General features: G+C 42.0%; 1 protein-coding gene across 1 annotated transcript; it reads right to left on the minus strand.

The window, feature by feature from the left end:
- Positions 1–1,698: 1,698 nt before the first annotated feature.
- Positions 1,699–26,816, minus strand: NDP (norrin cystine knot growth factor NDP). Its single transcript, XM_003808372.4, has 3 exons — positions 26,253–26,816; positions 11,402–11,782; positions 1,699–2,952 (listed from the first exon to the last, which is right to left on the minus strand). The coding sequence occupies exons 2-3, from the start codon at positions 11,573–11,575 to the stop codon at positions 2,725–2,727; spliced, it is 402 nt and encodes a 133-aa protein (XP_003808420.1). The 5' UTR covers positions 11,576–11,782; positions 26,253–26,816; the 3' UTR covers positions 1,699–2,724.
- Positions 26,817–27,448: the final 632 nt, after the last annotated feature.

Below are 27,448 nucleotides of genomic sequence, written 5' to 3' on the forward strand. Positions count from 1 at the left end.
GTTTTTAACTGATCAATGTTTTCATTTGGTTGTCTCTCAATCCTTAGGGGTAGACACCAAAATAAGGCTAAATATGTTTAATTTTTAAAAGATAGAAAACAAATTCCATAGTAACTTAATATCCAGTAATGTCTGAAATCTCTCAGTTCCCAAGGCTATTTTTAGGTCTTTAGGGAAAATATAACTATTTTTCCCCTTTCTCAGCCTTGCTGTTCCCCAATTAAACTTTACCCTGTCTCGCCACACCCTAAGATCCTGAGAGGAGCCAGGCTCCTTTCACTGGTGGCAGGAAGGAAATTAAAGCAGTCAGGGTTGTGAGGAGCAGGAAGCGTGGGTTCGAGTTCCAAATCCAAGAGTGTTTGTGACTTTCAGCCAGTTCCTGGATTTCTACAGGCCTCCATTTGCTCATGTATTTAAGGAGAGAAGAGGATGTATGCTTTCTAATAGTTCTTCCAAGGCCACTGTCCTGTGATTCTTTAATGCTCCAAGTATATTCTGCTCATTTCCATGGGGGAAACTTTGACAATAGACCATGTAATGGGATTTGAAGGGACTATTTTCTATGGCTTCCAGAGAATTTGGAAGATATGAGTCATATAACTGCCCCCTGTAGTCCCAAATTGGTAGAAGGAAATAAAGACTAGAGTTTAGGGTATAGATTATAGATTCTCAAAGAAAATTGAGTTTTTAAGGCCCAGAAAATACTTTTTAAGGCTGGAAGTATTATTTTTCACTTTTTGATTAGCAACATGAAAGAACAGTCATAAATGTGACCAACAGTTAATACTTTCATTATCAGTTAAAAATTATAACCATTTGACTTTCAGTATTAAATTTAATTCCATTTATGACAAAATTCTTCATGTAATGGTCCAAACTGCCATTTCACATTTGCCTTCAGAATGAGGAGAACCTCCAATTTAGGAGACTGGCTGGCTGTGTCACCACAGAGATTAAGATCAAGGTCAAGATTTAATAGCATTAGTTTCATTCTGTTTCAAAGCCATGAATACAAGTATAACCCTGCTGGCTTTCTTAAGAATGTGAGAAAGCTGTGCCAAAGAGTGTTCAAAACCATTATCTCTACTGGAAAAGTAATTCACAGGTTGGCTGTACTAACAGTGGGGGAGTTAATATCATCTCTAGTTAACCAGGACAAGGTTGCCCTGGAAACTGAATTGCCAAGTCTGGATTTGTATTGAGATACCTAAGAGGGACATAGCACTGTGCTAACATCACGAGTATTCTTGTAATGCCCAGTAATATCATTCGATCCTGAGCACTGCACAGTCAATGGCACAGAAATGTTGTTAACTATTTGTCCTTCTGCTGGTTCTTCCAACTTCACTTATGGATATTTATTTTCTTCTGAGAAAAGTGAAGAAATTAAAAAGGAGGGGACTCCTCTGTTTCATTCCATAGCTTCCAAGGAAGCCAAAATGCATTAGATTTTGTGTTTACTCAATGGGCTAAAATCTAAAACTCAGAGTCAAATTTAATAAGCCCTCAACACCTTGTTACATTGATTTCAAAAAAATGTTCCCACCATGCATTCTGGAACCCCATTACTGTCTCCTTTTTTTTTTTTTTTGACTCTTTTACTATATCATAGGAGATGCTCAGCACTAGCTACATGTATGTTCTAGTCCACATGATAGTAGGATATCAAGTAGGAAAAAAATACTTAAACAGTCAAAATTTTGAAGATACTCTCTTTTTATTTCAAAACGTGGGAATAACTCAAAATTTGAGCCTCCAGGACCAAAACACATTTGAACCAAACGTTCAGAAGACAAGCCAGGCCACCATTTTGGCAACATGTTTCACATGGACAAGTGGATATTAGAGAATGATGCCCGCGACACGGCTAAAGCTATAGCACACCCACAAATAGATTCATACTTGGTTGTCTAATTTGCATGCATGAGTATGGTGCATTCTCCATGCCACTAGTACATATATGCCTTTTCCAGAGTCAGTGCAGGATCCGTATTTGTGCAAGTCTTTAAAAGTCTGCTCCCTTACAAAATTTTACCATAATTTATCTGAGACAGCCTTCCTGTGACAAATTCTTTATGCTGCTTTTACTTTCAAAAAGTCATTTCTGAATAATAATTATAGCTGTCAAGAGTTCCAGCATCACATAAAAGAATCTGTTTGTTAGTTATTTTAATGTCAGTTCGCTGGCTGTGAGTAAACGTAGCTAAACATATCCACATGCTTGGTATCTGGACTTTGAAATCGGTAACCTTTAGCAGCAATGGCAACCTTAGACCAAAATGACAAGGTAAAAAAAAAACATCAACAATAACAGAAGATGTCCCAGGAAAAGCTGGGCTTTTCTACTTTCCAAAGTAAATTCTTCCCCAGCATGCACCAAACACTGACAGCCTGACACGCTTGTGTATGAGGGCCCACTTTTTCCCACTAATGCTGAATTGTTGGAAACCCAAACAGCATTGAGAGCCAAGGGGGAAAATGCCTGAATCTGAAAATGAACCAAAAGAAATTGTACCAGAGAAAGGAGATGGGAACTGCAAAGAAGTTCCCAGAGTATCTCTCTCTGTCAACAAGCATGTAGAGTCTTTATTACTAGAATATGCAGAGTCCCGGGAGAATTGTTGCATCCTTTTTTGCCTTAACTCTTTTCTTGCCAGTCTTTCCCTGGCTGGTCGAACTGCCTCTACAGTTGTCCCATCCAGAAGCCACACACAGCAGCGGGCCTCAGGAATTGCATTCCTCGCAATGACAGGAGAGGATGTACCGGTAGGTGGCAGTGAGTCGCATGCCCCCTGAGCATCGCAGCCGCAGCGCCTTCAGCTTGGAAGTCTGGGGCCGGCAGCAGTGACAGGAGGAACGGAAGGGTTGCTTGAGGACAGTGCTGAACGACACCAAAGGCTCGGAGCGTGACGCCTGGCTGCAGTGCCCCTCGCACCTGGCCAGGAGCACCATCTGGGGAAAGAAGAGGAGGTGGTTACTCTGTGGGCATGCCACAACCTTAGCCAGGTAAAACAGCATCTTTTGAAAGACCCTCACACTCGTTGCCAATTCCTGCTAGATTAGACCAGTGGCTCAATGCATGTTGCATTTTTTTTTAAGTCAACACCCAGGCCTCATTCAGATCGATTGAATTAAAATCCTTGGGGATAGGGACCAGGCTTTCATGGTTTTCAAAGCTTCTTAGGTGATTTCTAAGTGTACTGAGGGTTTAGAACCACTGAATGAAGCCCATCACTGTGATGTGCGAGTAAAAACCAAAGAACAAAAGAAATTTCTCCTGACAGGTAGTGGTCTACCACTGGCCCAATGCATTGCAATTCTACCAGTAGCAAAATGCAGAAAGTCAATCCAAATTGAAACCAAGAAGTAAATTAAAATGACTACCAAAAAAAAAAAAAAGAAATTGATTTGTGCAGGAAATAGCTAAAGAACAGGAATATAGTTTCTGAAGAAGAAAATAGGATAGCCTGAGTAATGCTTAGGAAGAAATATTCTGGGTGCTGCAATTTGGGACAAGAGAATGAAGTAGAGACAGGGCATGTCTGGGGCCCTGAAATCACACTTCTGGGTTTATATGTTGAAGGAGCCTGGGGTTTATGTAATTGCATCCGCATCTTCAGAGTCATTTGGGGCAAATACTAGGATGTACCCATTCTGATAATCTGGAATAACGGAGGCTATGTGTTCTTTATAGTAGCTCTTAATCTGGCTTTAGCAAACAGACACCTTTAAGAATCTGATGAAAACTACCAAAGTTATCCCCAGAAAAATGTACATAAGCACACACACAATTTGCATACAGCTTAACGGAATGGAAAAAAGGATCATTTATGTATCCCATACAAAACTCCTGGTATCCTGGGAGTGGGAGTAATAGGTGGGTAGGGTGGGGCAGCTTGACTCATTAAGCTGCATAATCCTAATATCAAGGTGGGGAGGGGAATGGAGAATCTGAGATTATTGGTCCATGGTTATGTAAGAGGTTTTGCTTGGTGAATTTCATGTTAAGTGATGGAGAAAAAAATCCCCTGGGCCAGGTGTATTGTCTCATGCCTATAATCCCAACATTTTGGAGTCTGAGGCAGGAGGATCACTTGACCCCGGAGTTTGAGACCAGCCTGGGCAACATAGCATGACCGTGTCTCTACAAAAAAAAATAAAAAGTTAACCAGGCGTGGTGATGTGCACCTGTAGTCCCAGCTACTTTGGCAGCTGAGGCAGGAGGATCACTTGAACCCGGGAATTAGAGGCTGCAGGAAGCTATGATCAAGCCACTGTACTCCAGCGTGAGTGACAGAGCAAGGCCCTGTCTCAAAAAGAAAAGAAAAGAAAAGAAAAATTTGTCCTATAATTCCAGAACCAACAGCAAGATCATAAAAAGTGAAACTGTTCAAATGAAAGATTAAAAGATACATATATATGCATGAAACCTTTTGACGTTTACCTTACAATATTGTAGGAATTCACAGTTATTATTAAAGACTCACCAGCTATTATCTCTGACATCATCCTGTAGGGCAGAATTAAACACCCAAGGTTTACAAGAAAAAAATAGCCAGTCCATCTTTCCAAAAGGGAGAAAAGATGAATTCTGGTAATTATAGATTATTGGCATAGTTATCTGAGAATATGCTGGGGCTAAATCCAACAATCACTTAGCAACCACCAAGGCAATATGAAATACTAGAAAAAAAAAACAGCAGGGCTTAGGGAAGAATAAGTTGGACTAGACCAGTGAATTTATTTTCTCTGAATGATCACAGAGGCAGAGAGAAAATAGCAGCTGTAAGCTCTTTCGATTTTTTTAAAGCTTTTGATTCTATCCTACCTGCTCTTCATTTTGACAGGCAAAGTAAACTATCAGAAATGATTGTTTGTTTGTTTGTTTTGTTTTGTTTTTAGAGACAGAGTCTTGCTATGTTGTCCAGGCTGCAGTGCAGTGGTTATTCACAGGCATGATCATAGCACACTACAGCCTTAAACACCTGAGCTCAAGGGATCCTCCTGCCTCAGCCTCCTGTGTAGCCGGGACTACAGGCATGTACCACTGTGCCTGGCTCTGAAATGGGTTTTGAGAGACTATGCCATAGGTCAGTAGTACACAGGCTAGTCCCTAATTCCCACCCCCATTTCTCTAATGAGAGAGAGAGTGCAAGATCTTCCTTAGTCTGTTCTCCCCCCATCTCCCTGTATGTGGGAAGAGCTGCTTGATACCTCACCTTGGAGTAGTGTTAAATTTGCTAATCTCTCATCTAGATCATCTATTAGGTTGACTAAGCAGTTATTCACAGAGTCACCTTCCGTGATGGAGTCTTCAGAGGTGCAGTTTCAGTCTGGGTGGACAAAGTAAATCTGTGCCAACGAACTTAACTCAGAAGGGCCAACAATGATATGGGACATAATACCCAAGTGATGTATACACAGGTGAACCAAACGTAGGCCTAACTGACTGGGCCATTACAACTGTCCATAAAATGACCAAGTCAACAGCGTAGGGCCATTTGTAAATGAGCTCATCTGATTGCAATCTCACTAAAAGTTTTCAGGATGTCCAGCTCCACCCCCAGCCCACTCTGAAGGACAAGAACTCCAGGCACTGAAGGACGTGGGGCCACCTCCAATGGGCTGGGCCCCTCTTCCTTGGGAGCTGGACTGTTTGTGCAAGAAGAATACACAGACATGTACAATAAATGCCTTCAGTAGTTCAGAATAAAATCCAAAATCTTGAAGAGGAGTCAAGGCCCTTCATGACCCAGGTTTCACATGTATTTCCAGTCTTACTTACAACTATTCTCATCACTCTACTACCCACTCCCTACTCCAGTCAAACTTAACTACTTAGGAGTCCAAGAAAGTGCCCTGAATTCTCCTGCCTCTTGCCTTTGCTTATGTCTTCTGTCTCCCAAATATGTCCTTTCCACCTTGCTCTGCCTAATAAAATCCCACCTATCTATTCTCTGTAGCCAAATTCAAATGCTCTTTCCTGGAAGAAAAGACTATGAAGCAATTATTGAACCATTGATGTTCTCAACACACACACACACACACACACACACACACACACACACACACACACACACACACACTCCTAGAAGGAAATCTATCTCTGTTTTGTGTGTTGAAGTGGTAAAGCAGAAGTTTGAAAGATAAGATCCTTAAGGGATGGAAGGAATAACCATCTGCTCTCCTGGTTTACTCTCAATACTTCACATTTTAGCTTCTGCCATGCCTTACTTGTGTTTCAGCACTTGAACATCTCCTGATCTCTTCCGGATCAGAGCTTCTCAGACTGGAATGTGCGTGTGAATCATCTAGGATCTTGTTAAAAGGCAAGTTCTGATTGAGTAGTTCTGGCCTAGAGCCTGAGATTCTGCATTTCCCATCAGATTCCAGTTGATGTCAGTCCTACTGGGCTGGTGCCCACACTTTGAGTAGCAGGTCTCTGGACCCATTCAAGTTTGAGGGCTGTGCTCTAGATGAATCACTAGATAACCATCATTTCGCTAATAAGAACATTTATTGAGCACTTGCAATGTGAGTTATTTCATCCTTACAACAACCCTACAAGAAAGTACTGTTATGATCTATACTATTAAGACAGATAAGGAAACTCACGCTTTAGAGAGTTCCAGTAACTTGCCCAAACTCACATAGGTGGTAAAATGCAGAGCTGGAATCAAACCAAGGTCTATCTGAAACCAAAGCCCTGACCTAAACCAGTATAATACCTGCCTCCTGATACCATGTTTTCCTCAAGCATATGCCAACTCACAGACTTCCTTATCTACATTGATTTGCCTCAGAAACCCCTGACCATATCCATAGACATACAAGTCTAACTTTTTCTTGTGGGCTTCTTGGGACATTAGCTTCACCATCCCCAAGCTTATGCAGAGCTGAATCTTCCAAGAGCCTTGACTGACCAGATGTCACCATTAGCATCAGAATAAAGACCCACCTGTCCCACCCTAGAAGAGCATTTTTGCGATTTTACTCCGACAGAGTGGAAAAGTATTTTGCCTTTTTCGCAGCAGTGAACACTATGCACCCTTATTTCCATGGCACCTCTTGAAACACCCCCTATATCCTCAGGAACAAGATTCACCCATGCTTCTTCTCCCATTCTTTCCCCACGGGCAGCCTCATAACTCCGCTCATCTTCAGGGACCCAGGTCAACCTCCAAAAGATCTGTGCTAGGCTGAGGGCACCAAGAAAATTGCAACCAGGGAACAAAGCAGCAGAGAGATGGTGGGGGCTTTGAAAGGGTGGATGGGAACTCAGCTCACTCCAACTAGAAACTGGTCCCTTCACTCCGGTCGTGAATCAAACGGATACAAACTGATCTTTGTGCACAGAACACCCCTCCTCCCTCTCTCCCCATTTTCTTGTAAGCATCATGAAGGCAAAAAAATTGTCTCTTTTTTCTTTCTTTCCACGTTAGAGTCTCCAGCACCTTCCACAGCACCTGGACATGGTAGGCACTCAGTATAAATTTGTTCCTTTTAAAAAAATCAAATTATATCTCTCAAGAAGTCTATTGTATTATAAACACAATTTTCCTGACTCCCTCCATTTCTCCTATCACACCATGAGCTTGGTGGGTAGCAGTAGAAGATGGCTTCGGGGTCCTGTTAGGAAGCTGTTGGGACTCAGCCCTTAGCATACCAGGTCCTCTTTTCCTAGGTTTTGTCTCCCAAACCTCTTCCTCCTTATCCTTTGTTGTTGCTCTTCCAGTTCCCCACCTGCTCCTGTGGCCCTTACCGGTTCAGACAGTCATGCCCTGGTTCCATGCCCTGGCCTGGGGCCAGCATCCCCCACTCCTCACCCAACTGAGACTTTCCGGGTCTCCCCTGCCAGTTTGCTTTCCCACCCTCCATTCCTGAAATCCCCTCCCTGGCCCAAGTCCAAAACTCATCCCCCTCCAGCCCCTCCTTCCTCCACTCATCTGGGAAGGAAGGTTAGACAGATATCGGGGCTGTTTCTCTTTCACTTTTATCCTCCCTGTTAGCACCCAGCACAGTGGCTTACATTTACTTTGCTCTTCTGCCCCACCCTGTGCTTAACAAGAACTACAATAAGGTTCATTTTCCTAATCTTTTAAGGCTATAGGAGATCCCAGCAGTTATTGAGATCTCAGTTGTGACTGAAATAGAAAATTGAGTTTAAACACCTGCTTAGTTTATAACTTTATCATCAAGATCATAATATCTTCTATTAAATGGCTATTATGTGCTGGACACCGCTGGATGCTTTACAAATCACCAACACCCATACCCATACCCTCAGGTAGACAGCTCTATTTTGCATGGGAAGAAACTGAGGCACGAAGAAGGAAGTTACTGAACTTCCTCAAAGTCACTCATTCGGCAAGCCATGGAGCTGGAATTGGAAACCAGGTCTCTCTCACTTCAAAGCCTGGCATGCCTCAGTTCTCATAGAGATTCCACCAGGCAGTCTGTTTCCACTATCAACTGGTCTTTTGCCTGTTTGCTCTACAGCCTTTACTCCAAATTTTAGAGAAACTTAGTCTTCCATGAAGATTATAAATGAACCTGCTACTCCCAGGATCTTTTGTACCCAAACCCAGGAGGTGCCACCACTTAAAACTATCAGGCACATCCTAATCTGTGGCCACACTGTCCTCTTTGGTGGGCCACTGTGGCCAGTCTTTTCTGCCTGACTCCCTCTCAGTCCTTTCCGGAATTGCTAGGAGATGGGCAGCAGGGACCTAGGACTGGCCAGCTGCAAGTTCAGGGCTGGGATGAACAGTCTCATTGAAAGCTCCCAGAAAGGCTTTCACTATTATTTATTTTTTCTAGAAACATTGCTGAGTATAAATTATTACTGCCAGCAGATCAGAAGCAGAGCCTGAACTTCTATGTGATGGCTCCTACATTCTACTTGTGTTCCTCCAATATGAAGATCCAAGTAGTGGGAAGATGAATGCTGTAAGGCAGACATTGCCACTCCCTGGCTATATGATATCAAGCAATCTAATTATTTTGGGCTTCAGTTTTCCTTACCAGGATAATGGGAATAATAATGCCTGCCATCACAGGTTTCTTGGCAATGATTAGAATATACAGTATGAGGTGCCTGACACATATATTAGGTGTTCAAGCAGGTACACTCCCTTCCCTGAGCCTGGGTCACATTCTCCCTTTCTTGCCTTTACAAGGCCAGATAATGGATAAATGTGAGTCAGAAAGCATTAACAATTGGCAGGCAAACAGTAGGCACATGTTTAATAAATAATGACCCTTGAACATGATGTCAAGGGATAATTTTTATGGAGACAAAAAAATAATCTATCCCAGTCTTTTCTTTGTAAAAAGAAGCTAGGGTAGATTGTTGTTGCCTCTTTTCTAGACATAGGCTAAATGTTTTATCCAAGTCTCTAAAGGCAAACAATTTCATTAAGTGAGACCCATTAGAGAAAAGATCAGCCCGAGAATGTAAGAGTTAAGAATTATAGAACATTTCCAAATGAAAACAGTTTTGCTCCTGGATACATAGAGAAAAATCTAACCTAGAAAAGGTCTGGGTAGTTGAGATTTTGCCAGGCATATTTTATGGCCAGGGAAGAAAGGTTTATAATTGCAAGCACCATTTACATAAAACTATTGCTATATTTGGGATAGTTTGGGATGTTTGAAAACAGATTGTTCCCATGAAATTACAAACATTTCTCCTGCTATCACAATTTTGCGCTGTTATTTGCCATGGCATTCTGGAAGAAACAAAGGTGCATAACAGTACACTAAAGTCTGTTTCTAAGACTCATGCTCAGAATTCACATGTGAATTTCTTCGGTTTGAGTTCATGATGTCTCTTCTTTGACCTTCGCTAGATTAATGTGATTGTTGCCAAAGTACTCCTCCATCATTTCGTCCAGTCTTTCCAGATTGTTTTCTAGTTTTTATAGATGCTCCTATTTCTTTGTTCCTTTCTATCATCATAGTGACACTTTCTTTGAAATAATTTTAATTCCTTTTTTAAAAAAAGAATCACGATTATGGAGGACAAGTCAATACGGAAAGAAATTATCCATGGAATAAAATCACTAAATATTCATGCTGTCTGTTTCTGAAGGGGGAGGGAAGGAGAAACTAATAATTGCTGCAGTCAACCTTACGTGGGCCCACAATTTCTGAGCAATCACACTTGTAAAAGCACTTCTCATGTTTTTTCTCAATTTGTTTTAGTTTTCTTTCCCTAAGAAGGAATTGTGGCCCTGCAAAAATTTATGTTCATCTATTTACTCCATTTTTTTTTGGTTCTACAAGCACAAATAAGAGCCAGAAAGTTTTTATTAAGTGGAAAATGTCTATTTTTTCCCACAGTCATAGATCTTATTAATATAATGGTTAAAATGATTTAACTCGAATTCTGATCCTCCTAAACTAAAATGAATCATCATCACTGAGCTATAATCCGAGAAATTAATGGAAATTTTCAAGGCATACAAAAGTCATAATGTTTTTGAATGGAGAGTGGAGGGATTGGCTTATATGGTCTTAATTCTAATGATTGATACCATAAAAAATTCTTAATTATACTGGTAATTTCAAAAATTACTTGCCATACGAGAATGTTTAAGTGATTTTCATCTCAAAACTAAATGTAAAAATCTCTGAGGTTGGGCTAAACAAATTATTATTTACCAAGTGTGGACGAATTTCATTCATTGTGCCTGTTTAGGGGCAGTGACAGTCGTGAGATCTCGTATGTTCCACCCTACAATGTGCCTCCCTTCTGGGTGGTCCATGTAGCTGGCCACTCTTGGTGGCCTTTTAAGCATGATATTCCTTTGCACACCACTGAGGCACGGATTGCCTCTGCAAGAAACATGCATCCTTTTCCAAATGAGAACAATTTGGATAAGCAATGTAAAAATGTTAAATGATCATATTGCCATCTTATCTTTTGAAATCATTTGAACAGAAATGTAGCACCTGAAGAAAGGCTCAGACCACAAAGCCAGTTATTTCACCAAGAATCTCTTTAAAGAGCCCTCCAAGAAGTATGTTCCACTGCTCAATCGCATTCTTTGCATTCTCTTCCTCTTTATTGATGATGGAGCTAGAGAGTTATGATAACTTGTAAACTCCATTTTTCTTTTTTGGAAAAGCACACTGCCACTCATAAACATCACAGCCAGGGGCAAAGGACACCTGTCCCACTGGATGGGTGTGCACATGATTGATTAGGCACTTTTACTGATAACAGTGCAAAGCACGGGGGGAAATTCTAAAAGCCTCATTCTCCCACAAGCCCTGTGGGCCAGCCACATCACTTAATTTTGGGCTATGATCTTAGTTCTCCATCCCCTGACAAAGAAATATGGCTTCTCGCCTGTTTCTGAGGGAAATGCTCTCCTCACAGAGACCTTGGTCTTACCTTTGAGCTACACTTGTACAATGGGTGACTGATAGAATCCACATAGTGGTGCCTCATGCAGCGTCGAGGGTCCGAGTCCATTACGAACGAGCTGTCCGTTTTACTGTCTGTATCTCCCATTATCACCAGCAGGGAGAGCATAGAAAAGGATGCAGCTAGTACATGTTTTCTCATTGTTGTAAGGAAAAACTTCTCTAGAAGAACAGCAGAGGGAGGCAGAGGACAAAAAATTGGAAATGGCTTCACCTCCTAGGATCCAGTCCCGTTCAAGGAAAGGGCAGGATCGGGCTGAAGCTTTCTGGTTGTCATTGTCCTTTATGTGCTGGAGTTTTGTCTTACTCTTTGCACTTGCAATCCATCATCACAGTATCTGCTGCACAGCTGGAATGAAAACAGAAATTATTTTCCCCAGAATTATTTACCCAGAACCACTAATGGAACCCAGGAGGTATTAAGTAGAATTTTTCCATGTTATTTTGAGAGGAGAATATTGGTTTCTAGAGCGTCATTAGCAGAGGCTGTCATCCATTCCACCCCAACTCCCATAGTTTATGCTACATATTTATAACCATTTGGAGGTGGACACAATGGTTTAATGGAAGCACATGTTGACTTTAATTGCTGAAGTCCATGTTCGTAGGGCCAAGAATAGTTTGAACCCATGTTAAGGATTAAACATGTTGTTCTGGCAACAACGTAACCGAATTGGGTGGTCTCATCTTTGTCCTTGGTTGGTGGGGGCGGGAGGGTCTATTCAGTTTCTCAGCAAGCTTTGGTGTCAGCGTCAGCTTACAGGGCTAGAGAGGAGGCAGGTCAGCACTAATGAACACAAGCCATGTCCCACAGGGAAGCACATTTTCCATTTCCAAGTCCATACTCACCCACCCACCTAATTTTCCACTTCTGTGCTCTAGGCTCATCCTGTTTTTGTTTTAAGCCCCATAGCACCCAGCACTGATGACAAACTGCATCTGAAATACACATTATGCTAACTGGCCTCCAGCATGGTTAAGGTATCACACGTGTATTTGCCAACAGAGTCACATTTCTGCAGAGCCTTTGTAGCCTGGGCACATGGTGTAATTCGAAAAAGAAAGCAGTTGTTGGAACAGACTTACCATTAAAATAGGATCATATTATACCGGTTTTTCTGAAATTTGCTTTGTTCTTTGGACCATACCTCTTGGACAAAGGACTGGGGTCCAGAGATCTCTCCAGATTACCTCACTAACTCCCCAGGCATAGCCAACACTGGTGCTTTCTGTTTTTTTAACCACAACAGAAGACAGAAAGTATCAAAAATATTTTCAAACATTTAGGAAAATTGGGAGGGCCTGCTATTACATCCAAAACAAAAGGAACATGATAATTAAAGCTTCGGGAAAACTTTCAAAGGTATTTCAGATAAAAGTTTGATCATTTTGTTCATAGGCAACATTTTCCTTAACTTCCTACTCATGAACAGTCTGAATAAACAGGGCAAAGTGTTGATAAAATCAAGATTAGGAGTTCAAGTTGGCATAAGCCAATTTATTTTGCACTAATAGAATGGCGTCAGACCCATTTAGCCTCAATTAGCTGTCTTGGAAGTGTGAGGTAGGGGATCCTAAGTGGAAAGGGGTGTGTGAGATAGGGCTGTTTCAGAGCACAGAATCCCTGGCAATAGCAAAGCCTCAGCACATGTGCCTCAGGGAAGTCCTATAAATTGCAGGAAGGGCAAGGACCAGTAATGAGGGGACCCACCTGGACTTGAGTCCTGGCACTGCCATTAATTAGCTGGGGAAGCCTTACACAAGTCATTCAACCTCCTCTAGCCCAAGTTTCCTCATCTGTAGAGGGAAGGAGTTGACAGAGATGGCATCTGCTGTCCCTTTGTGTTCTAAAATGCCACCACTTGATAACTATGGATTCAGTTACTATCATCTCCATATGCAGACAGTGAGCCCAAAGTTGACGAGACCATATTCCAGCACAACTTTGCACCACTTTATGTTCATGCTAATAGCAACATCTCATTGAAATAAATCAAACCCGTGCCCAAAGTTTCAAATCTGCAAAGGATGCAGAAGAGCATGTTTGTTTTCTTTTCATCTGCATAATCTAGGTTTTCCTATACACGTTACCCTGAAAATTACCAAGACAACAACTCAAAGAGCCAGAACTTTCTTGGGGTCCACGTTCAGAGGATGAAATATTACTGACCATTTCCCAAGTTTCACTGTGACTAAATTATCCCAAGTGGTTATCTGTCTCTTTGAAGCCTTAATTAGTGTCAGAAAGAGAATTGATTAGATTTCACTGCTTCGGTCTACAGATATTTCCCCCAGGAGTCAATGGCAAAAGGATGAAGAGAGAAGCAGACATTCCAGTCCTGGCCCTCCTTCTGCACTGCCAGCAACTTCTCTTCAGAGCCATGGCCAGGAGGTATGGTTAAATGAGCAAAGCAAATTAAAGAACATCATGTACAGCATGATGGCAAAAACAAGCTACATCAATTACAAAACCCTATACATGTGTATGCATCGTTGTATTTATTGGCATTTCCACTTTCTCCACAGAAAAAGGAAATATAAAGGGCCCTTAAAGATAGAAGAGAATTTAAGAGAATAAAAGTCTCATTTAAGAGAATGAAAATTAAAGTACTTTGAAATACATTGTTCAACCAATCAGATTTACAAAGATTCCGAAGTCTGATCATGCACCCTATTGGCAAGGCTGTGGGAAAACAAGCCCATTTTGGAGAAAGTTCAGTATAAATTGGTCCAAACTCTGTAGAGGCCAATTTGGCAATACCTTTTAAAAATGCAAATGTATATAATTTAGAACCAGCAATTCCACTTCTGTGAATTATCCTACATGTGAAATCACATGAGCACATGGCTGAAATAGCATAAAATTGGAAACAGCATGAAATATCCATTAATAGGGGACTGGTTAATTATATTCTAAAATGTTCACACAACAATATACTAACCAACTATATATGGAAGGATGCAGAAACTCTATGTATTGATTTGAGTTAAAATGGAGAGAGATAAAAACACACGTTTGTATAGCAAAGCTCTGAAAGGATACCCAAGAAACTAACAAAATTAGTTACATGTGGTAGTTGAGGGACAGGCATGAGAGAAAGACTTTTCACTATATATCTTTTCGTATTTTTAGATTTTTGAGCTTGTGAATGTATACTTTATTTAAAATTTCATTAAAAAATAAGGCTTTCTCTTTTAAAAGCTCAGCTTAAATATGGTAACTAAGTTAATGGATGTTTACTGTTTGTGCCAGTTTGAGTATTTTAAAAATATTATATTTTTATTTCTTATAATTACGGGAAGGCATGCTAGTCTCTTAGTCAAATACTCTTCCAGGGCGACCACATAGTTCTTGTACATTACTGCCACCTAGTAGCACCATCCTGAATTGCAAGCACAGTTTAAAATTTTTTCCTAAAAATGAATAAAACACTTTGCAAGCAGATATTATGACATTTACACAGATAAAGAGATAGTTAATGTCACATACAATGTAACTTGATCATCTGGCTTTCTCTTTAGAGATGGTGAGCTGAACCCAGAAGTAATATTAAAGAATGAAAGATTGACAGGAAATGTTGCTTTACCATTAATTCTGAGACACAGATTTTTCATTTCAACACACTCAGAAAACGTGATAGTTGTTGCCCAGTTTTTATCTTAAATTCTGAAATAAGAATGTAAGCAACAATGTAAATATGCCACAAAACTCACAGAACCCTCAAAACCAAAACAAAAAGGTAAGATTCTGAAAACATAACCTGGGATTTTTTTTTTCTTTTGCCTTGAGTGTTCAAATTGAATGAACCAACACTGTTGTATTGAAGAAGAAATGAAAACAAAGCTCAAGAAAAGAGCAATGCTAAGTCAAGTTGTCAACATTGTGTTGCTCAGGGTGTGCATAGGTGAGAATGTGCAAAGTATGGGAGTGGGAGGAAGACCTCACAAAGAGGAAAATCAGGAATTAAGAAAATGTACACCACTGAGATCACCACTTTCTGGCAGCCTAGAATTATCTCTGCCTTGTAGCAGCTTCTGTTGTTTTCTCAAAACTAAATTAATTCCAGTTTGCCTTAATTTTTTAAGACATGTGTCATAAAATCAAATGCTGCCTACGAAGACTTAGAACCTTGGCCCAGGCAATAATGGATTGAACAAGAGAATGACTCTCTTGCTGAACTCAGTAGCCCTGTGGCCATGCTATGCTCTGGATACAGTCTCTGAGACATGGACTTGGCCGACGTACAGAGCCCACATTCTAATAGCTCCAATGTGGAGCCTCTGCCGGCAGGAGAGGCACGTAGGCTGGCGTGCCCGACTTTGGAGCTACCTTCCAAATGATACCAGTGGAAAAGAACAACTGGTGCCCAGATTTCCCCACCTGTCATCCTCAGCGAAATAATATAGCAGAGCTTACAGTGGGCCCAGCCTCCTGGGTGAGAGATGGTGTTGTGCCCACAGATCAGCTCACTCTTGGGCTGACCTTCTGGCTGGCAGAGGGTAAAGTGCTGGTTTCACGCAAGTTATCTCAGCAACAGGCTAAGACAAGTGGCATGTGCCAAGAATGGCCTTATTCTTGCCTTGCTTGCCAGGCACAGGAGGGTGGTGCATCAGTATCCATATTTCCCCCTAGGCTGTTTTCAATACTAATGTATACTGATATTCCCTTCTGTGGCTTCTTTCAACAAAAATTTTTTAACATGTATTTATTGAGCACCTACTGTGTGTCTCCTTTTGCTCTAGCAGATAAGAGATAGGGTCAGGGGAAAAATATAGTTCCTGTCCTCGATCCCTCTTCTAGCTCACTGACTCTGCAGGCAGAGTCTTGGCCTGTTGTTTTCCTGGATGGTTTTTTAGACACATTGATAAACTCTCTGAACATCTAATTTGTATCCAATATTCATTGCATCATTTCTAAGAAGACCAAGTTAAGCAAATAAAATATAATGACCTTGGAATGGAGTCAGTATATCAGCCAGAATTACTTGATATTTGTTGTAATTTTTAAAAAAATTATGGTATGAAGCATAAATAAAGTGAAGATGGTAGAACATAAAGCCTCTATCAAAGAAATTGCAAAAACATCAAAGATTTATAAGTGGAAGAAAGCTTGCTAGATAACCCTAGATAAAACTTCATACAGTACTAGGATCAGAAAAGCAAGAAACTCTAGGTCTAATTCAGAAAGTGTGAAGTGTTAAGTAGCCCCTTCCCAGGAACTCAAAGGATTCCAATTGGATCTAGTCAACTAGATGCCTTGGAGAATAAGTCAAATGCCTCTTCCCAAGGCAGTTAATTTATAAACTGTAAACAGCATGTTGGATTTTATAAAGCATCCTGTGCGTTCAATGAATGGTTTTTAATATTCCTAGCTGGCAGCACATCAGTAGCAGCCAAGGAGCCAAGCCTGGGCTGACCCAGAGGCAGCGGCACTGACTGCAAATGCTGCTAGGCCTCCAGCCTGCCAACTCCAGGTATCTCCAAGGATGGGCAGGCAAAAGGTCAGTGGGGAGGAAGCAGTTCTTGCTCCTTTCATCTCAGAGATAGGCACATTTCATGTGTCTAATCCAGTGCAGGGGTGGTGGGGGGGTGAGGGAATAAAGACAGCAATGACTGTCCCCAGAGTGCTACCTTAGGAGAAAAAAGACAACATTCTTGTGATTAAATAATAGTCCTCCAGTCTGTGATAGGACTCTGTGTTCTCCCAACCTGCACTACTAGCCAAGTGTAGCCAAGCTCAGCAGTGGGGGTGATGGAGGAAGAAAAGAGATGGGAGAAACAAAAAGGATGGAGGAATATGGCCAGGGAAAGAGGCAATGAATTACAATCCTGGGGTAAATAGGAGTGCTAAACTGAAGGACTAGAAATATAAATAATTTGGAGGGTGGGGAGATGAGCCAACTGTCAAATGCCCCCACCTATATGTATGTCCTTGGCTTGAATAGTTTTACTGTCTGAGGAGGGACTGGAGTGGGAGGACTCGACCTTGAGCCTGACTGAAGCTTAAAATCCTGACTTTTTTTTTCAGGCATTGTCAGGAACTCCAGAAAAACATCTCATTGTTATCCAAACTCCCACTTACCTACAGCTTTCATCTTTTCCTCCCTAGACCCATTGGTCGCCTATGTTGTTAGTGTTCCGTGTCCCTATACTGATTTGAAAGAAATATGGGATAACAATTTCACTGCATTCTGAAACTGATCCTCAAGCCCTGAGTCCTACCCTCCCATCATTGGCTGTGTGATCTTGAACAAGTCACTTGCCTTTTCTAGGACTCAATTTCCTCATCTGCAAAATGAACAGATTGGTCTAAATGCTTTTATGTGTCTATCCATTTCTAACAGTCTCCAACTCTACCCAAGCTTCTCAGAGTACAGCCCCTGCCTTGGGGCTACATATTCCCCAAAGCAATCCTACAAAAAGAGTTCCCTTCTTACTTAAGGAGTTAATGATCGCAAAAAACTTCTAAGGTGGTGTCTGATCCAACACTGAAGCCCAAGCTATAAGTATTTGCCCCTTGATGAAGCTATATTGGTGGCCTGAAATAAAAACAGCCATTAATAACCATTTGACTGAGTGCTTGCCATGTACTAAATAGTTTCTAAATTAATAATATCCTGTTAATCATAGGAAGTGGGCCGAGTGCAGCGGCTCATGCCTGTAAACCCAGCACTTTAGAAGGCAGTGTTGGGAGGATCACTTAAGCCCAGGAGTTCAAGATCATCCTGGGTAACACAGGGAGACTTCATCTCTACAAAAATAATAAAAAAATACTAGCCAGGCATGGTGGTACACGCTTGTCATCCCAGCTACTTGGGAGGTTGAGGTGGGAGGATCACCTGAGCATGGGTGGTTGAGCCTACAGTGGGCTGTGATCGCATCACTGCACTCCAGCCTGGGCATCAGAGTGAGACCCTGTCTCAAAAAAACAAAAGTTAACAGTAATATCAATAATAATAATAATAATAATATGAAGTAGTGAGGATATTTAACCAGTTACTATTTCTCTTAAAACTGTCTTTAAATTTGTGGGGTTTCTGTCCAGTACCCACCAAAGCATAAACGGGGAGAGAAGAAAGGCTAATATTAATAAATCATGCTAGGATTAGACTTCTTGCGTTTGATAATGACAATATAGGCTGAGTTCCACCCTCTTGCACCTTTCTTTTGAAAGACCCTTATTTCTTAACTGAGTTTGAGCCACAGATCCTCGTGCCCTAATGGGACAATCTCTGATACTCTGGTTCAGGATAGAAGAGAAAGATTGATTAGAAAAGTTGTCTTCTCTGCAAGTAGAATCAGTAGTCTTGGGGTCAAGAGTGAGGCCCTGTGCTTGGTAGAGTATCTACTACAGAGCCTCTCTGCTAGGGGAGGTACATTCCAGAAGCCCTGGGCTGGGACTTACGTCTAAAAGAGTTGACCACTGGGTATGGCACTTGGATCCTGTGCTGAGTATCTGTGGGCTTCTATGGCCCACAGATAATCAGAAAAGAGTCATTCTGAAGAATGGAAAGACTCATTCTGAGTTTTTAACAGTTGACATAACTAATTGACTTTTAGAATACAAACCTTGCATAAATCGGAAACGACCAGGTCAGGTTACCCAAGTGTCAGGAGGTACTTTTCTGTTGAAGTCTTTTCCTCTAGGGATTTGATTATTTCTGTAAATCCAGCTACCCAAATAAAAGCTGTGGCTGAGATGGGGATGAGCTGTCAGAAAATGCTTAGGGGTGGCCTTTCTATAGTGCCACAAATCAACAGTAGCCCTAAACACAGAGTCCTCTTCTGTCCTTTCTTCAATGGGGAATTAAAGTAGGGAGAGAGCAGGTCATGGGAGAAGTAACAAAAGAGGAGGAGGAGGAGGAAGGATTCATTTTGAAGTTCAAAATCTGCCACTGCCCTTTCAATTTTTTCAAATAGCACAATTTCAGTCAGGGAAGGATCCCTTCATTTCACCCACTCCCTCCCAGGAAGGAGATTTTGTATGAGGAATGAGACACACTCTACTGCTCACCTTACATAAGACCCTTTAGAAGGAAAATAGGAGAGTTCCGAGACACCCAACTCAGAGGACTCAGTCTTGCCAAAATGCATGAATGTACATTCTCCCTGTGGAAAAGAAAAGGTGCCAGGTGTTCTGGGGACACTTGTGCTGAAACAACTAAACACTTGTTCTGCTGCTGTACTGCTGGCTGTGGTATGGCCTCAGGAGGAGAAGTGACCAATGTTAGCTCAGGGTACAGGCTCCCTTTTACCCTAGAGCCAAATGAGCATGTTGGCCTTTCTTCAAAGAGTGCAGCAAAGTGTTTCCAAAGCTGCGTTTGAACCTCCTCACCCGCAACAACACTTTGGAATGGTGGGTAGTGATCTCACCTAACAGCTGTAGAGCCCTTAGTTAGGAATGGGGCATAAACAATAGGAGCAACTCAGTCTTTCCATTCCCCATTCAATTTGCCTTTTCTGCCCAATGGTGGGATTTGAATGCTGAATTCAATCCCGTTGCAATCCGGAATGCTCCTAGACTCAGACATATGTCAAAGGGGCAAGGTTCTCATAAAAATCACATAAAAATGCGTGTCCCTATATTGCTGATAACCCTGAACTTGTTGGGGTGGTGGTTTTCTGCTTGTCTTGATTTGCTTAAACCATGCATGCTGCAGCTATGTCTATGTCTTTTGACTGCCAGCTTCCCTGTAACAATACTATTCTGCTGCCTTTGGATTCCACATCTCAAAAGAAAAATTTAAATTCTGAAAAGGAGTAATTTTTCATAATTTGGTGGGGGGCAGTGAAATCACAGCAATGTAATGAGCCCTAAAATATCCTCTCAAGTTTTAAAGAAAAATTGGACTTTGATTAAGGATTGGATTTCTTTGATTCTTTACATCCATTATAGTTTGTGGATACAAATTATATTTGTACCCACATAATTAGGTACAAATGTGTGTACCTCCATTTTACTTTGAGTTGAAAATAGGGGATGTTTTTTCACTTGAGGAGTTGACCTCCTTTTCAGGTAAAGACAGCAACTTCAAACACCTTCCTGGGAGGGAGAGTGGGTGAAATAAAGGGATCCTTCCCTTTCTGAAATTGTGATATTTGAAAATATTGAAAGGGCAACAGCAGATTTTGAACATCAAAAATAATCCTTCTTACTTCTCTTTTGTTACTTCTCCCCTGACCTGCTCTCTCCCTATTTTTATTCCCTACTGATGAAAGGATGGAAGAGGACTCCACTTTTAGGGCTGTTGTTGGTTTGTGGCACTGTAGAAAGGCCACCCTTGAGCATTTTCTGACAGCTTATCAACGTTCTTGAATGTCTTAACCTGTTGCCCTTTCATTTTTAAAGGATACTGCAATTGGTTGGATCATGGCTTAAAAGAAAAAGTTGGGATTGAGCCAGGCCTTGGAAGAGAGCAAATTGTCTGAAAAATTCTTAGCTTTTGTGGAAAAAAAAAAGAAAAAAGAAAAGACAAAAATGTTATCTGTTGCAAATCTTATACCCAGTTTAAAGCTACTAGTCAATGTTTATGTCCAGATTTTGCCATGAGGGTGAAATGGACCCCAACTGGATGAATTCCTGATTATGAGCACTGGGGATATGTCGCCAACTGAAGTTACCCATTCTTTGAATTTTCTGAGTCAGCACTCTTCCTAACAAGAAAGTAGTTGTTTCAGATTGCAAACCCCATCCAGGGTTTCACGTTCTTACTGTTGAAAATGGGTCTGGGGGTATGACTCTAGTGACATATCCTTGACCATCAGGCTCTGAGAACCTCTGATGAAGGGGACAGTGCACATGAATGGTGACAAGCAAATGACTGCCGGAGACACAAGAAAAAAGCTTTGCAGATGCAAGGGAAGCTGGCATCAGAAATAATGCCATCGGCACAATCTTCCTCAACAACTCAACTGTGTGGGTGTGTGAATTTGCAGCATGCAACCTGCACAGCCAAGAAAGTACTGATTCCAGTTCCAGCCTCCCCTGCCCTGCTGCACACACATAGGGGTTTCGGAAGGATTTCCCACCCTTTGTTTTCTCCTGAAATTAAACACAGAAGTTCATGATTGCTGACCTGATGGGCGAGGAGTGGATACTACCAGCTGGAACATTGCCACTGGCAGGGGCAGACAAGAAAACAGGAATGCTCTTAATGTCCTCCCAAAGAAAACCTTTGATGGACAAAAGAGTGGTTGTATTTTTACCCTCTCCCTTCATGCTGCCAGGCGTCTTTAAATAGATCCTCTAGCCTAGGGACTTGTATGGAATAATTCATATTAAAACCCAAGAAGTGGTAGTGGAGGGGAACTGGTTCTTTCTTCTCTTTCTTTCCCTTTCTTTCTTCCTTTCTTTTTTTCTTCTTGTCAGGCTAACAGGGAAAGACTCATTTTAATTCAGCTGCTTTAAGTTTTTCCTTTTGGGTCCTTTAATGAATTTTAGCTAATTTGAAAAAGACGACCAAAGCCCCCAGAAAAAGAAAAGGAATAGGAAGCCGCCTGGTAGCTTGCTCTTTAATACCTTTTGGTCCCAGGGACATTAGCAGCATCTTTTAAGGATGTCACAGGGAGGTTTACATTGAGGCTCTTAAATGGGAATCTCTAATTGAGAGGTCCACTTCCTTCCATTTGCAACTCATCAACGAAACTGTTGTTCTGCTCTTAAGAGACAGAAAGAAAGAAAGAAAAAATCCCGCCCCATCTCCAAAGCCCCATGCATTTTTTAGTTCGGATCAACCCAGAATATATTTCTCCCCTCTTTCTTTCACTAAATGGGTTTCATAAAGACATTCGGGTCTGTGCTGGCCAAATTAGAAGTCCTGTCTCTCTTTCTTTCTGTTTGGGGAGGGAGGGATGTGGGAAGGACAGACCGGGAAAGGGGGCAGGGCAGGGGCCAAGGATCCAGAGGGCTTTGTTTCAAGCCGCTTGTCTCTCCCCTGAAACAGAGAATAACCACATTTCTCTTAATGTAGGCCGAAGTGCATCCGGGCATTCCCATAGCGCTCCCACCCCAAGGCCTTTGCCGGAGATGTTCTGGTCACTGTGATGGTATGCTCGTTCCTGCCAACCCGGTCACTCCAGCCCCGCTCTCGGCAGCCCAAAGGGCAGCTAAGCCATGTGGCTGCTCCTCTCTGTGAGTGGATTCAGGCTCGGGACTACAAAAAGCCCCCCAATCCTATCAGCCCGGCAGAGCTGGTGCCAAGAATGACATCCTGGGAATACTATGGAGATGGGGAGATCCCATGGGCTGTTCTCCCCGGATGGAACAGGACCCAAGCTGTCTGGAAAACAGGCAGAGCAAAGAGCCAGCTGACAATGGAAGGAGCTCAGGCGAAGGGAAAAGGGGGCGGGCTGGGAGCAGTGGTGAGCAAAAGAAAAGAAAAGCCACATGCCACCCAGGAAGATTCCAGGACTGGCGGGAGGAGGTGGAGGAGGAAGGACTTGCAGGAAACAAGTACCCAGACATGGCACTGCCAGTCTAGCTGGATTCTTTTCTGAATTAGATTATGCGAAAGAAAGAAGGGAAATATATAGCCAGCCAGCTGTTCAAAGGCTTACAACCTTGCTTTTATTGTCCGGGTAAGTTGGTGAGGTGGGGCATCAGAGGAATTCCAAACATACCATCCCAGAGAAATTTTAATATGTTCCACAGTGTCATACACGAAGAGGAAATGACAGCTGATCACAGCCAGGGCAGGCCACAGCAACCCAGGCCCTGGAGCTCACCCACCCTCTCTCACAGCCCTGCTTCCCCGCTCTGCCTTAGCACTTCACAGTCTGTCCACCTGCCTTCCCATCCCCTCTGCTCCCACTGGCCGCTGGCCTAGTGCAGAGGGCCTGGGCAAAGAAGCAGTCACTGGCCGTCATGGGAAGAGGTGAGGATGGGCTCGAAGGCCGCTGGCCAAGAAGCTGAGGGCTGGCTAGGGTGAGTCAGGCACCCCAGGGAGTCAGAGGCATTTTAATCCAACCACGGGGGATTATCTGCTGATAAGGACCAAGTCAAGGACCCTGGTGATGCTGTTTTCAGGGTTTTTTTTTTTTTTCCCCCAGTAACCTAAACACGTGATAAAACACCATACTGGGTTATTTGAAAGCAACACTGTGTGGCTATGATGGAGACCTGGGTTTGGGGAACAGTTTCCAACAGCTTCTTCCCAGGGGCCTCTTGAATTTAGGCCAGGCCCAGAGGTCATTGGTTTTGATACTGGGGGTGGGACAAGTAAGTGGTGAGGGATAGTGACTGCATCTTCCTCCATATGCATGTTTCTAATTCGATGATTCATCAAGTGGCCCTGATGTTAGCTACTGAGTAGGCGACTCACACCCATCCCCAATAGAGACAGCATATGGTCCTTTCCACAGGGTGCTCAGGAGAGCAGAGAAAGGATAAACTACTGTCTTTTTCCGGGGTTCTTCTACCCAGGCTGGAAAGATCTAGCCGTGTTAGCTGTGCAAATGACGTGTACAAACGATCTGGTGAAAAAGGCCAAAGGGCAATCCCTTAATCATAAATGGAAAGAAAACCCACTGATGAGTGAGAATCATTTCAAGTAAATCTAGAAACCAGTAGCTGTTTTAAATAATTCTTTATAACAGGAAAGTTATTGCCCACTTTACCCATTGGCAATGCCCACTTCAGTTCCAAAATCTAACTAGAGATGGCATATGGACTGAGAATTAGAGTATGGGACAATGTCTCATTCACCTTTGCATCCATCGGGACTAGCATAGCACTGGGCATCTAGAAAATGCTTAAGAAATATTTATTTAAAAATTGATGAAATAAATAATTAACCAGCGAATAATAGTACTTGAATTGTGAGTTCTTAAAATAAAGATTGCTGGCCACCATTGGTGGCTATAATTCCAAGAAACTCACCACATTTTTCAAGGGCCCAGGAAAATAAATGAGTTGGAAATTGTTAAATGTATTGAAAAATGATTTATTTTTCCCTTGACAGTGTCATTGGAACTCGAATTAAGATTGAAAACTCCACAGGCACATTTCCATCTGTGGGTGTCAGCTGCTTGGTACACAGTCGTAAGAAGGCCTCAGCCAGTTCTCCCGTTACCTGAACCAAATGTATTTTAAAATAAATGATGCAAAACATTGCATTTTGTGTTCAAATACTCTCATGTAATGATCTGAATAATAGTTTAAGAAAATTGTTTTGATTCAGCTAAATGCTTTGCTAACCGCAGTTTTTTTTAAAAAAAAATTACAATAAAATTTTACAGCAATGGAATCCATAGTGTCTTTTATGGCTTTCTTGAATAATGAATACCCCAAAGTTGTAAAATAACCTATTCAAATATCAGATTTTCATTCAGCGATGCTTATTAGGCTGGTTATCAGAGAAAATCAGAAAAGTTTTGCATAAACTGTGTACCAATTTGCAATGAAAACTGGCAAACAGGACCATAAAGTTTCCTTGAATTAGTAAGACTGATGAGAAGAAAATGAGCAGATATTTGCATCTGGTTTAAACGCTCAGTTGAGAAGCATTGTGCAGTCCCCGCTGTATTTGGTTGACACCCACAGCAACCCCGCATTTCAGTCATCTCTCTGTTTTCAAATGCACCTGGTATTTAATCTTATGTGTTGGGGTAATTTGCCAATGCCAGCTCCTTGTAATTAAAATACACTAATATTTGAAATGAAAAGAGACATGTTTCACAGCAGCCATATCTGTTATTAATGAGTTACAAAGAACTGTACAAGGGACTCCCATCTTGCCAAATAGCTTCCTTTCCCGCACCTGAATCTCAGTAAAGATGGGAGTCTGCCTCTCATGGAGGCTTATCTGGGTTTGTCTATTACAATGAGCCTCAGTTACTGGGCGTTCTGAGTCATTAACATTCTGTACACAATCAAACTTCCCGTCCCCCAAGAAAGAGTTATGCCCAGGCCTCCTACAGCTCAATTGTTCATTGAAAGAGAGAACTTGTATTCCAAAGTTTGAAAGAAACCTCGGAATATCCCGCAGGTAGGAGTCATTCCTACAGGTCCTGGTCTCTGTGCTGGTGGGAGCATCCTTTCCCGGTCACTCCTTGAACATCATGCTGCAGGGACGAGCTGATGACTAAAAATAACCCCCTGCAATAAGTCCAAGGCAAACAGCATGCATTTCCTCGGACTTTTTGCCCAATCAAAATCATACAGTAAATCCATCCTCATCTCCTGCCGGTGCTCCCCAATGCATCTATGGAAGCGAAGACCTGCACGCTGAAAGAAGAGTGCAAGGGAGCAGGATTCCTGCAAAGCGTGACACAGAAAGCTAGAAATAAATGTTGCCTATTGTTTGAAGTCATTCTGAGCACTCCGGCAGAGCCCTGGCAGGAGATCAGCAGCATACATAAGTAGTAATAAAAGTAAACAGTGCGCTTTTAAACTCGCAGTCTTGCCTGCGTTAATAGTGCCCCCATTGTAAGTGGGATGAGGGTGCTGGGGAAGATACTGGGCTCCATGAATCCATGTTGGCGAGTTGCTGCTTCGCAGCCCCCTTTCACGGGGTCAACTATAAGAACCATCACAAAGTTACATCTAACTACGCAGAGAGTTTGAAAAGAAAAATCTCTTTAAGTCAAACCAAAAGATATTTTCAAGCTTTTCTAGGAGGCTCCCTGCTCTGTCACAGACTTCAAAGACCCGTTCATTTAAGAAACACAATGCTAGCATGCTACAGATTAATGCAAATTAAAGTAATGCAAATTTAAGTGGTATTTAAAGGTTGTCTCTTTGTCTGAGAGGAGGATGAAATGCTCGGTTTGGAAAGAAGCGATTTCCTAGGCAAGCCGGCAGCGCTTGTTTTCCTGCTTACCTTAGGGGAACGCAGGGCTCCTTTCTTCTCAGACTTTTCTGAGAGCTAGAAAGAGGTCCTGTTACTTCCAAATGCTTTTGTTCTTCTGTCCCTCTGTCACATGGCTTGCCTTTTATATTTGCAACACACAAAAGTTAGGACTGTTGTTTAAGCGACACAGGGAGAGAGAGAGGGAGAGAGAGAGAGGGAGAGAGAGAGAGGGAGAGAGAGAGAGAGAATGTCAAATGGAAAAGTGCCATTGCAGTCATATATCAATCAGGCGTGCGGCCGCAGCAGCGCACTAGCAAATGGGAATGCCACGGAAATGTGAGGCGCTCGTTATCGGGGACTCAGCCTCTGCCCACCGCTCGGCTCCCTTCCACGGAGCATCTTACGATGGGAACAGCGTAGCAGAACAAGGGCGAGGAAGTTTCTTTCTTTCTTTCTTTCTTTTTTAATGGTATTATGGAACTAATAAGAGGCCAAATGAATATTCTGAATTTAATTCTTTTTCAAGCATGTGGCTGCCATAAAGATGTGCCGTCCGCAATAGAGACGTATAGTTTTGGAAATACAAAGGCAGTGTGGCATTCTGTTGAACGATTCGGCAGCTGACTGTGATGAAGTTGAAATTCTAAGTAAGAGAGGGGAAAGATGGGAACCAGAAATTTTTTTCTCAGGCGATGCTGTTGAAGCAAGTGCAAAACGCTGCCCTATTTTATCACGATGTGTGTGGGTGGTGAGAGTTCTTTTTTTCAGGGTTGTTCATCCATTAAATGATTTTTAGCAGCATATACATGATTAAATTCACAATGGCACTTTAATAAGCCCCTTCATCTGCATCATTTAGAATAAAACTTTAGGTCTGATTTAGAAACAATGAGAACGTGTATTCCGTGACTCCTTGAGCTATATGAAGGAGAAACTAATAGATAAAGCTAACCCATTACACAACAACTAGTAGAAAAGTGACAAAGGTAACTATGTGTGTGGGTTAAATACCTGCAGCTGAATCATGCTGTGTTATGAGCTGTGGGACTACAAAGGCAAATATTTCATAATTCTTGCCCTTTGAAAGCTTAAAATTAACACAGAAAACCGTCAGGGATTTTGGAGGAAAATACAAAGAACATTTAATAATTATTTTATGTCAGGTAAATCAGACCCAGAATAATTTGTTTTATTAATACTACTGATGAAGAATTAAACTGAGAATT

This window comes from Pan paniscus, chromosome X, assembly GCF_029289425.2.
Source record: "Pan paniscus chromosome X, NHGRI_mPanPan1-v2.0_pri, whole genome shotgun sequence".
Lineage (NCBI taxonomy): Eukaryota > Metazoa > Chordata > Mammalia > Primates > Hominidae > Pan > Pan paniscus.

Excerpts from the sequence above, each read along its gene's own strand:
- NDP (XM_003808372.4), bottom strand. The coding sequence starts at position 11,575 with ATGAGAAAACATGTACTAGCTGCATCCTTTTCTATGCTCTCCCTGCTG. Across the intron at positions 2,953-11,401 it reads TGTACAAGTGTAGCTCAAAG|ATGGTGCTCCTGGCCAGGTG; the intron begins GTAAGACCAAGG and ends TTCTTTCCCCAG.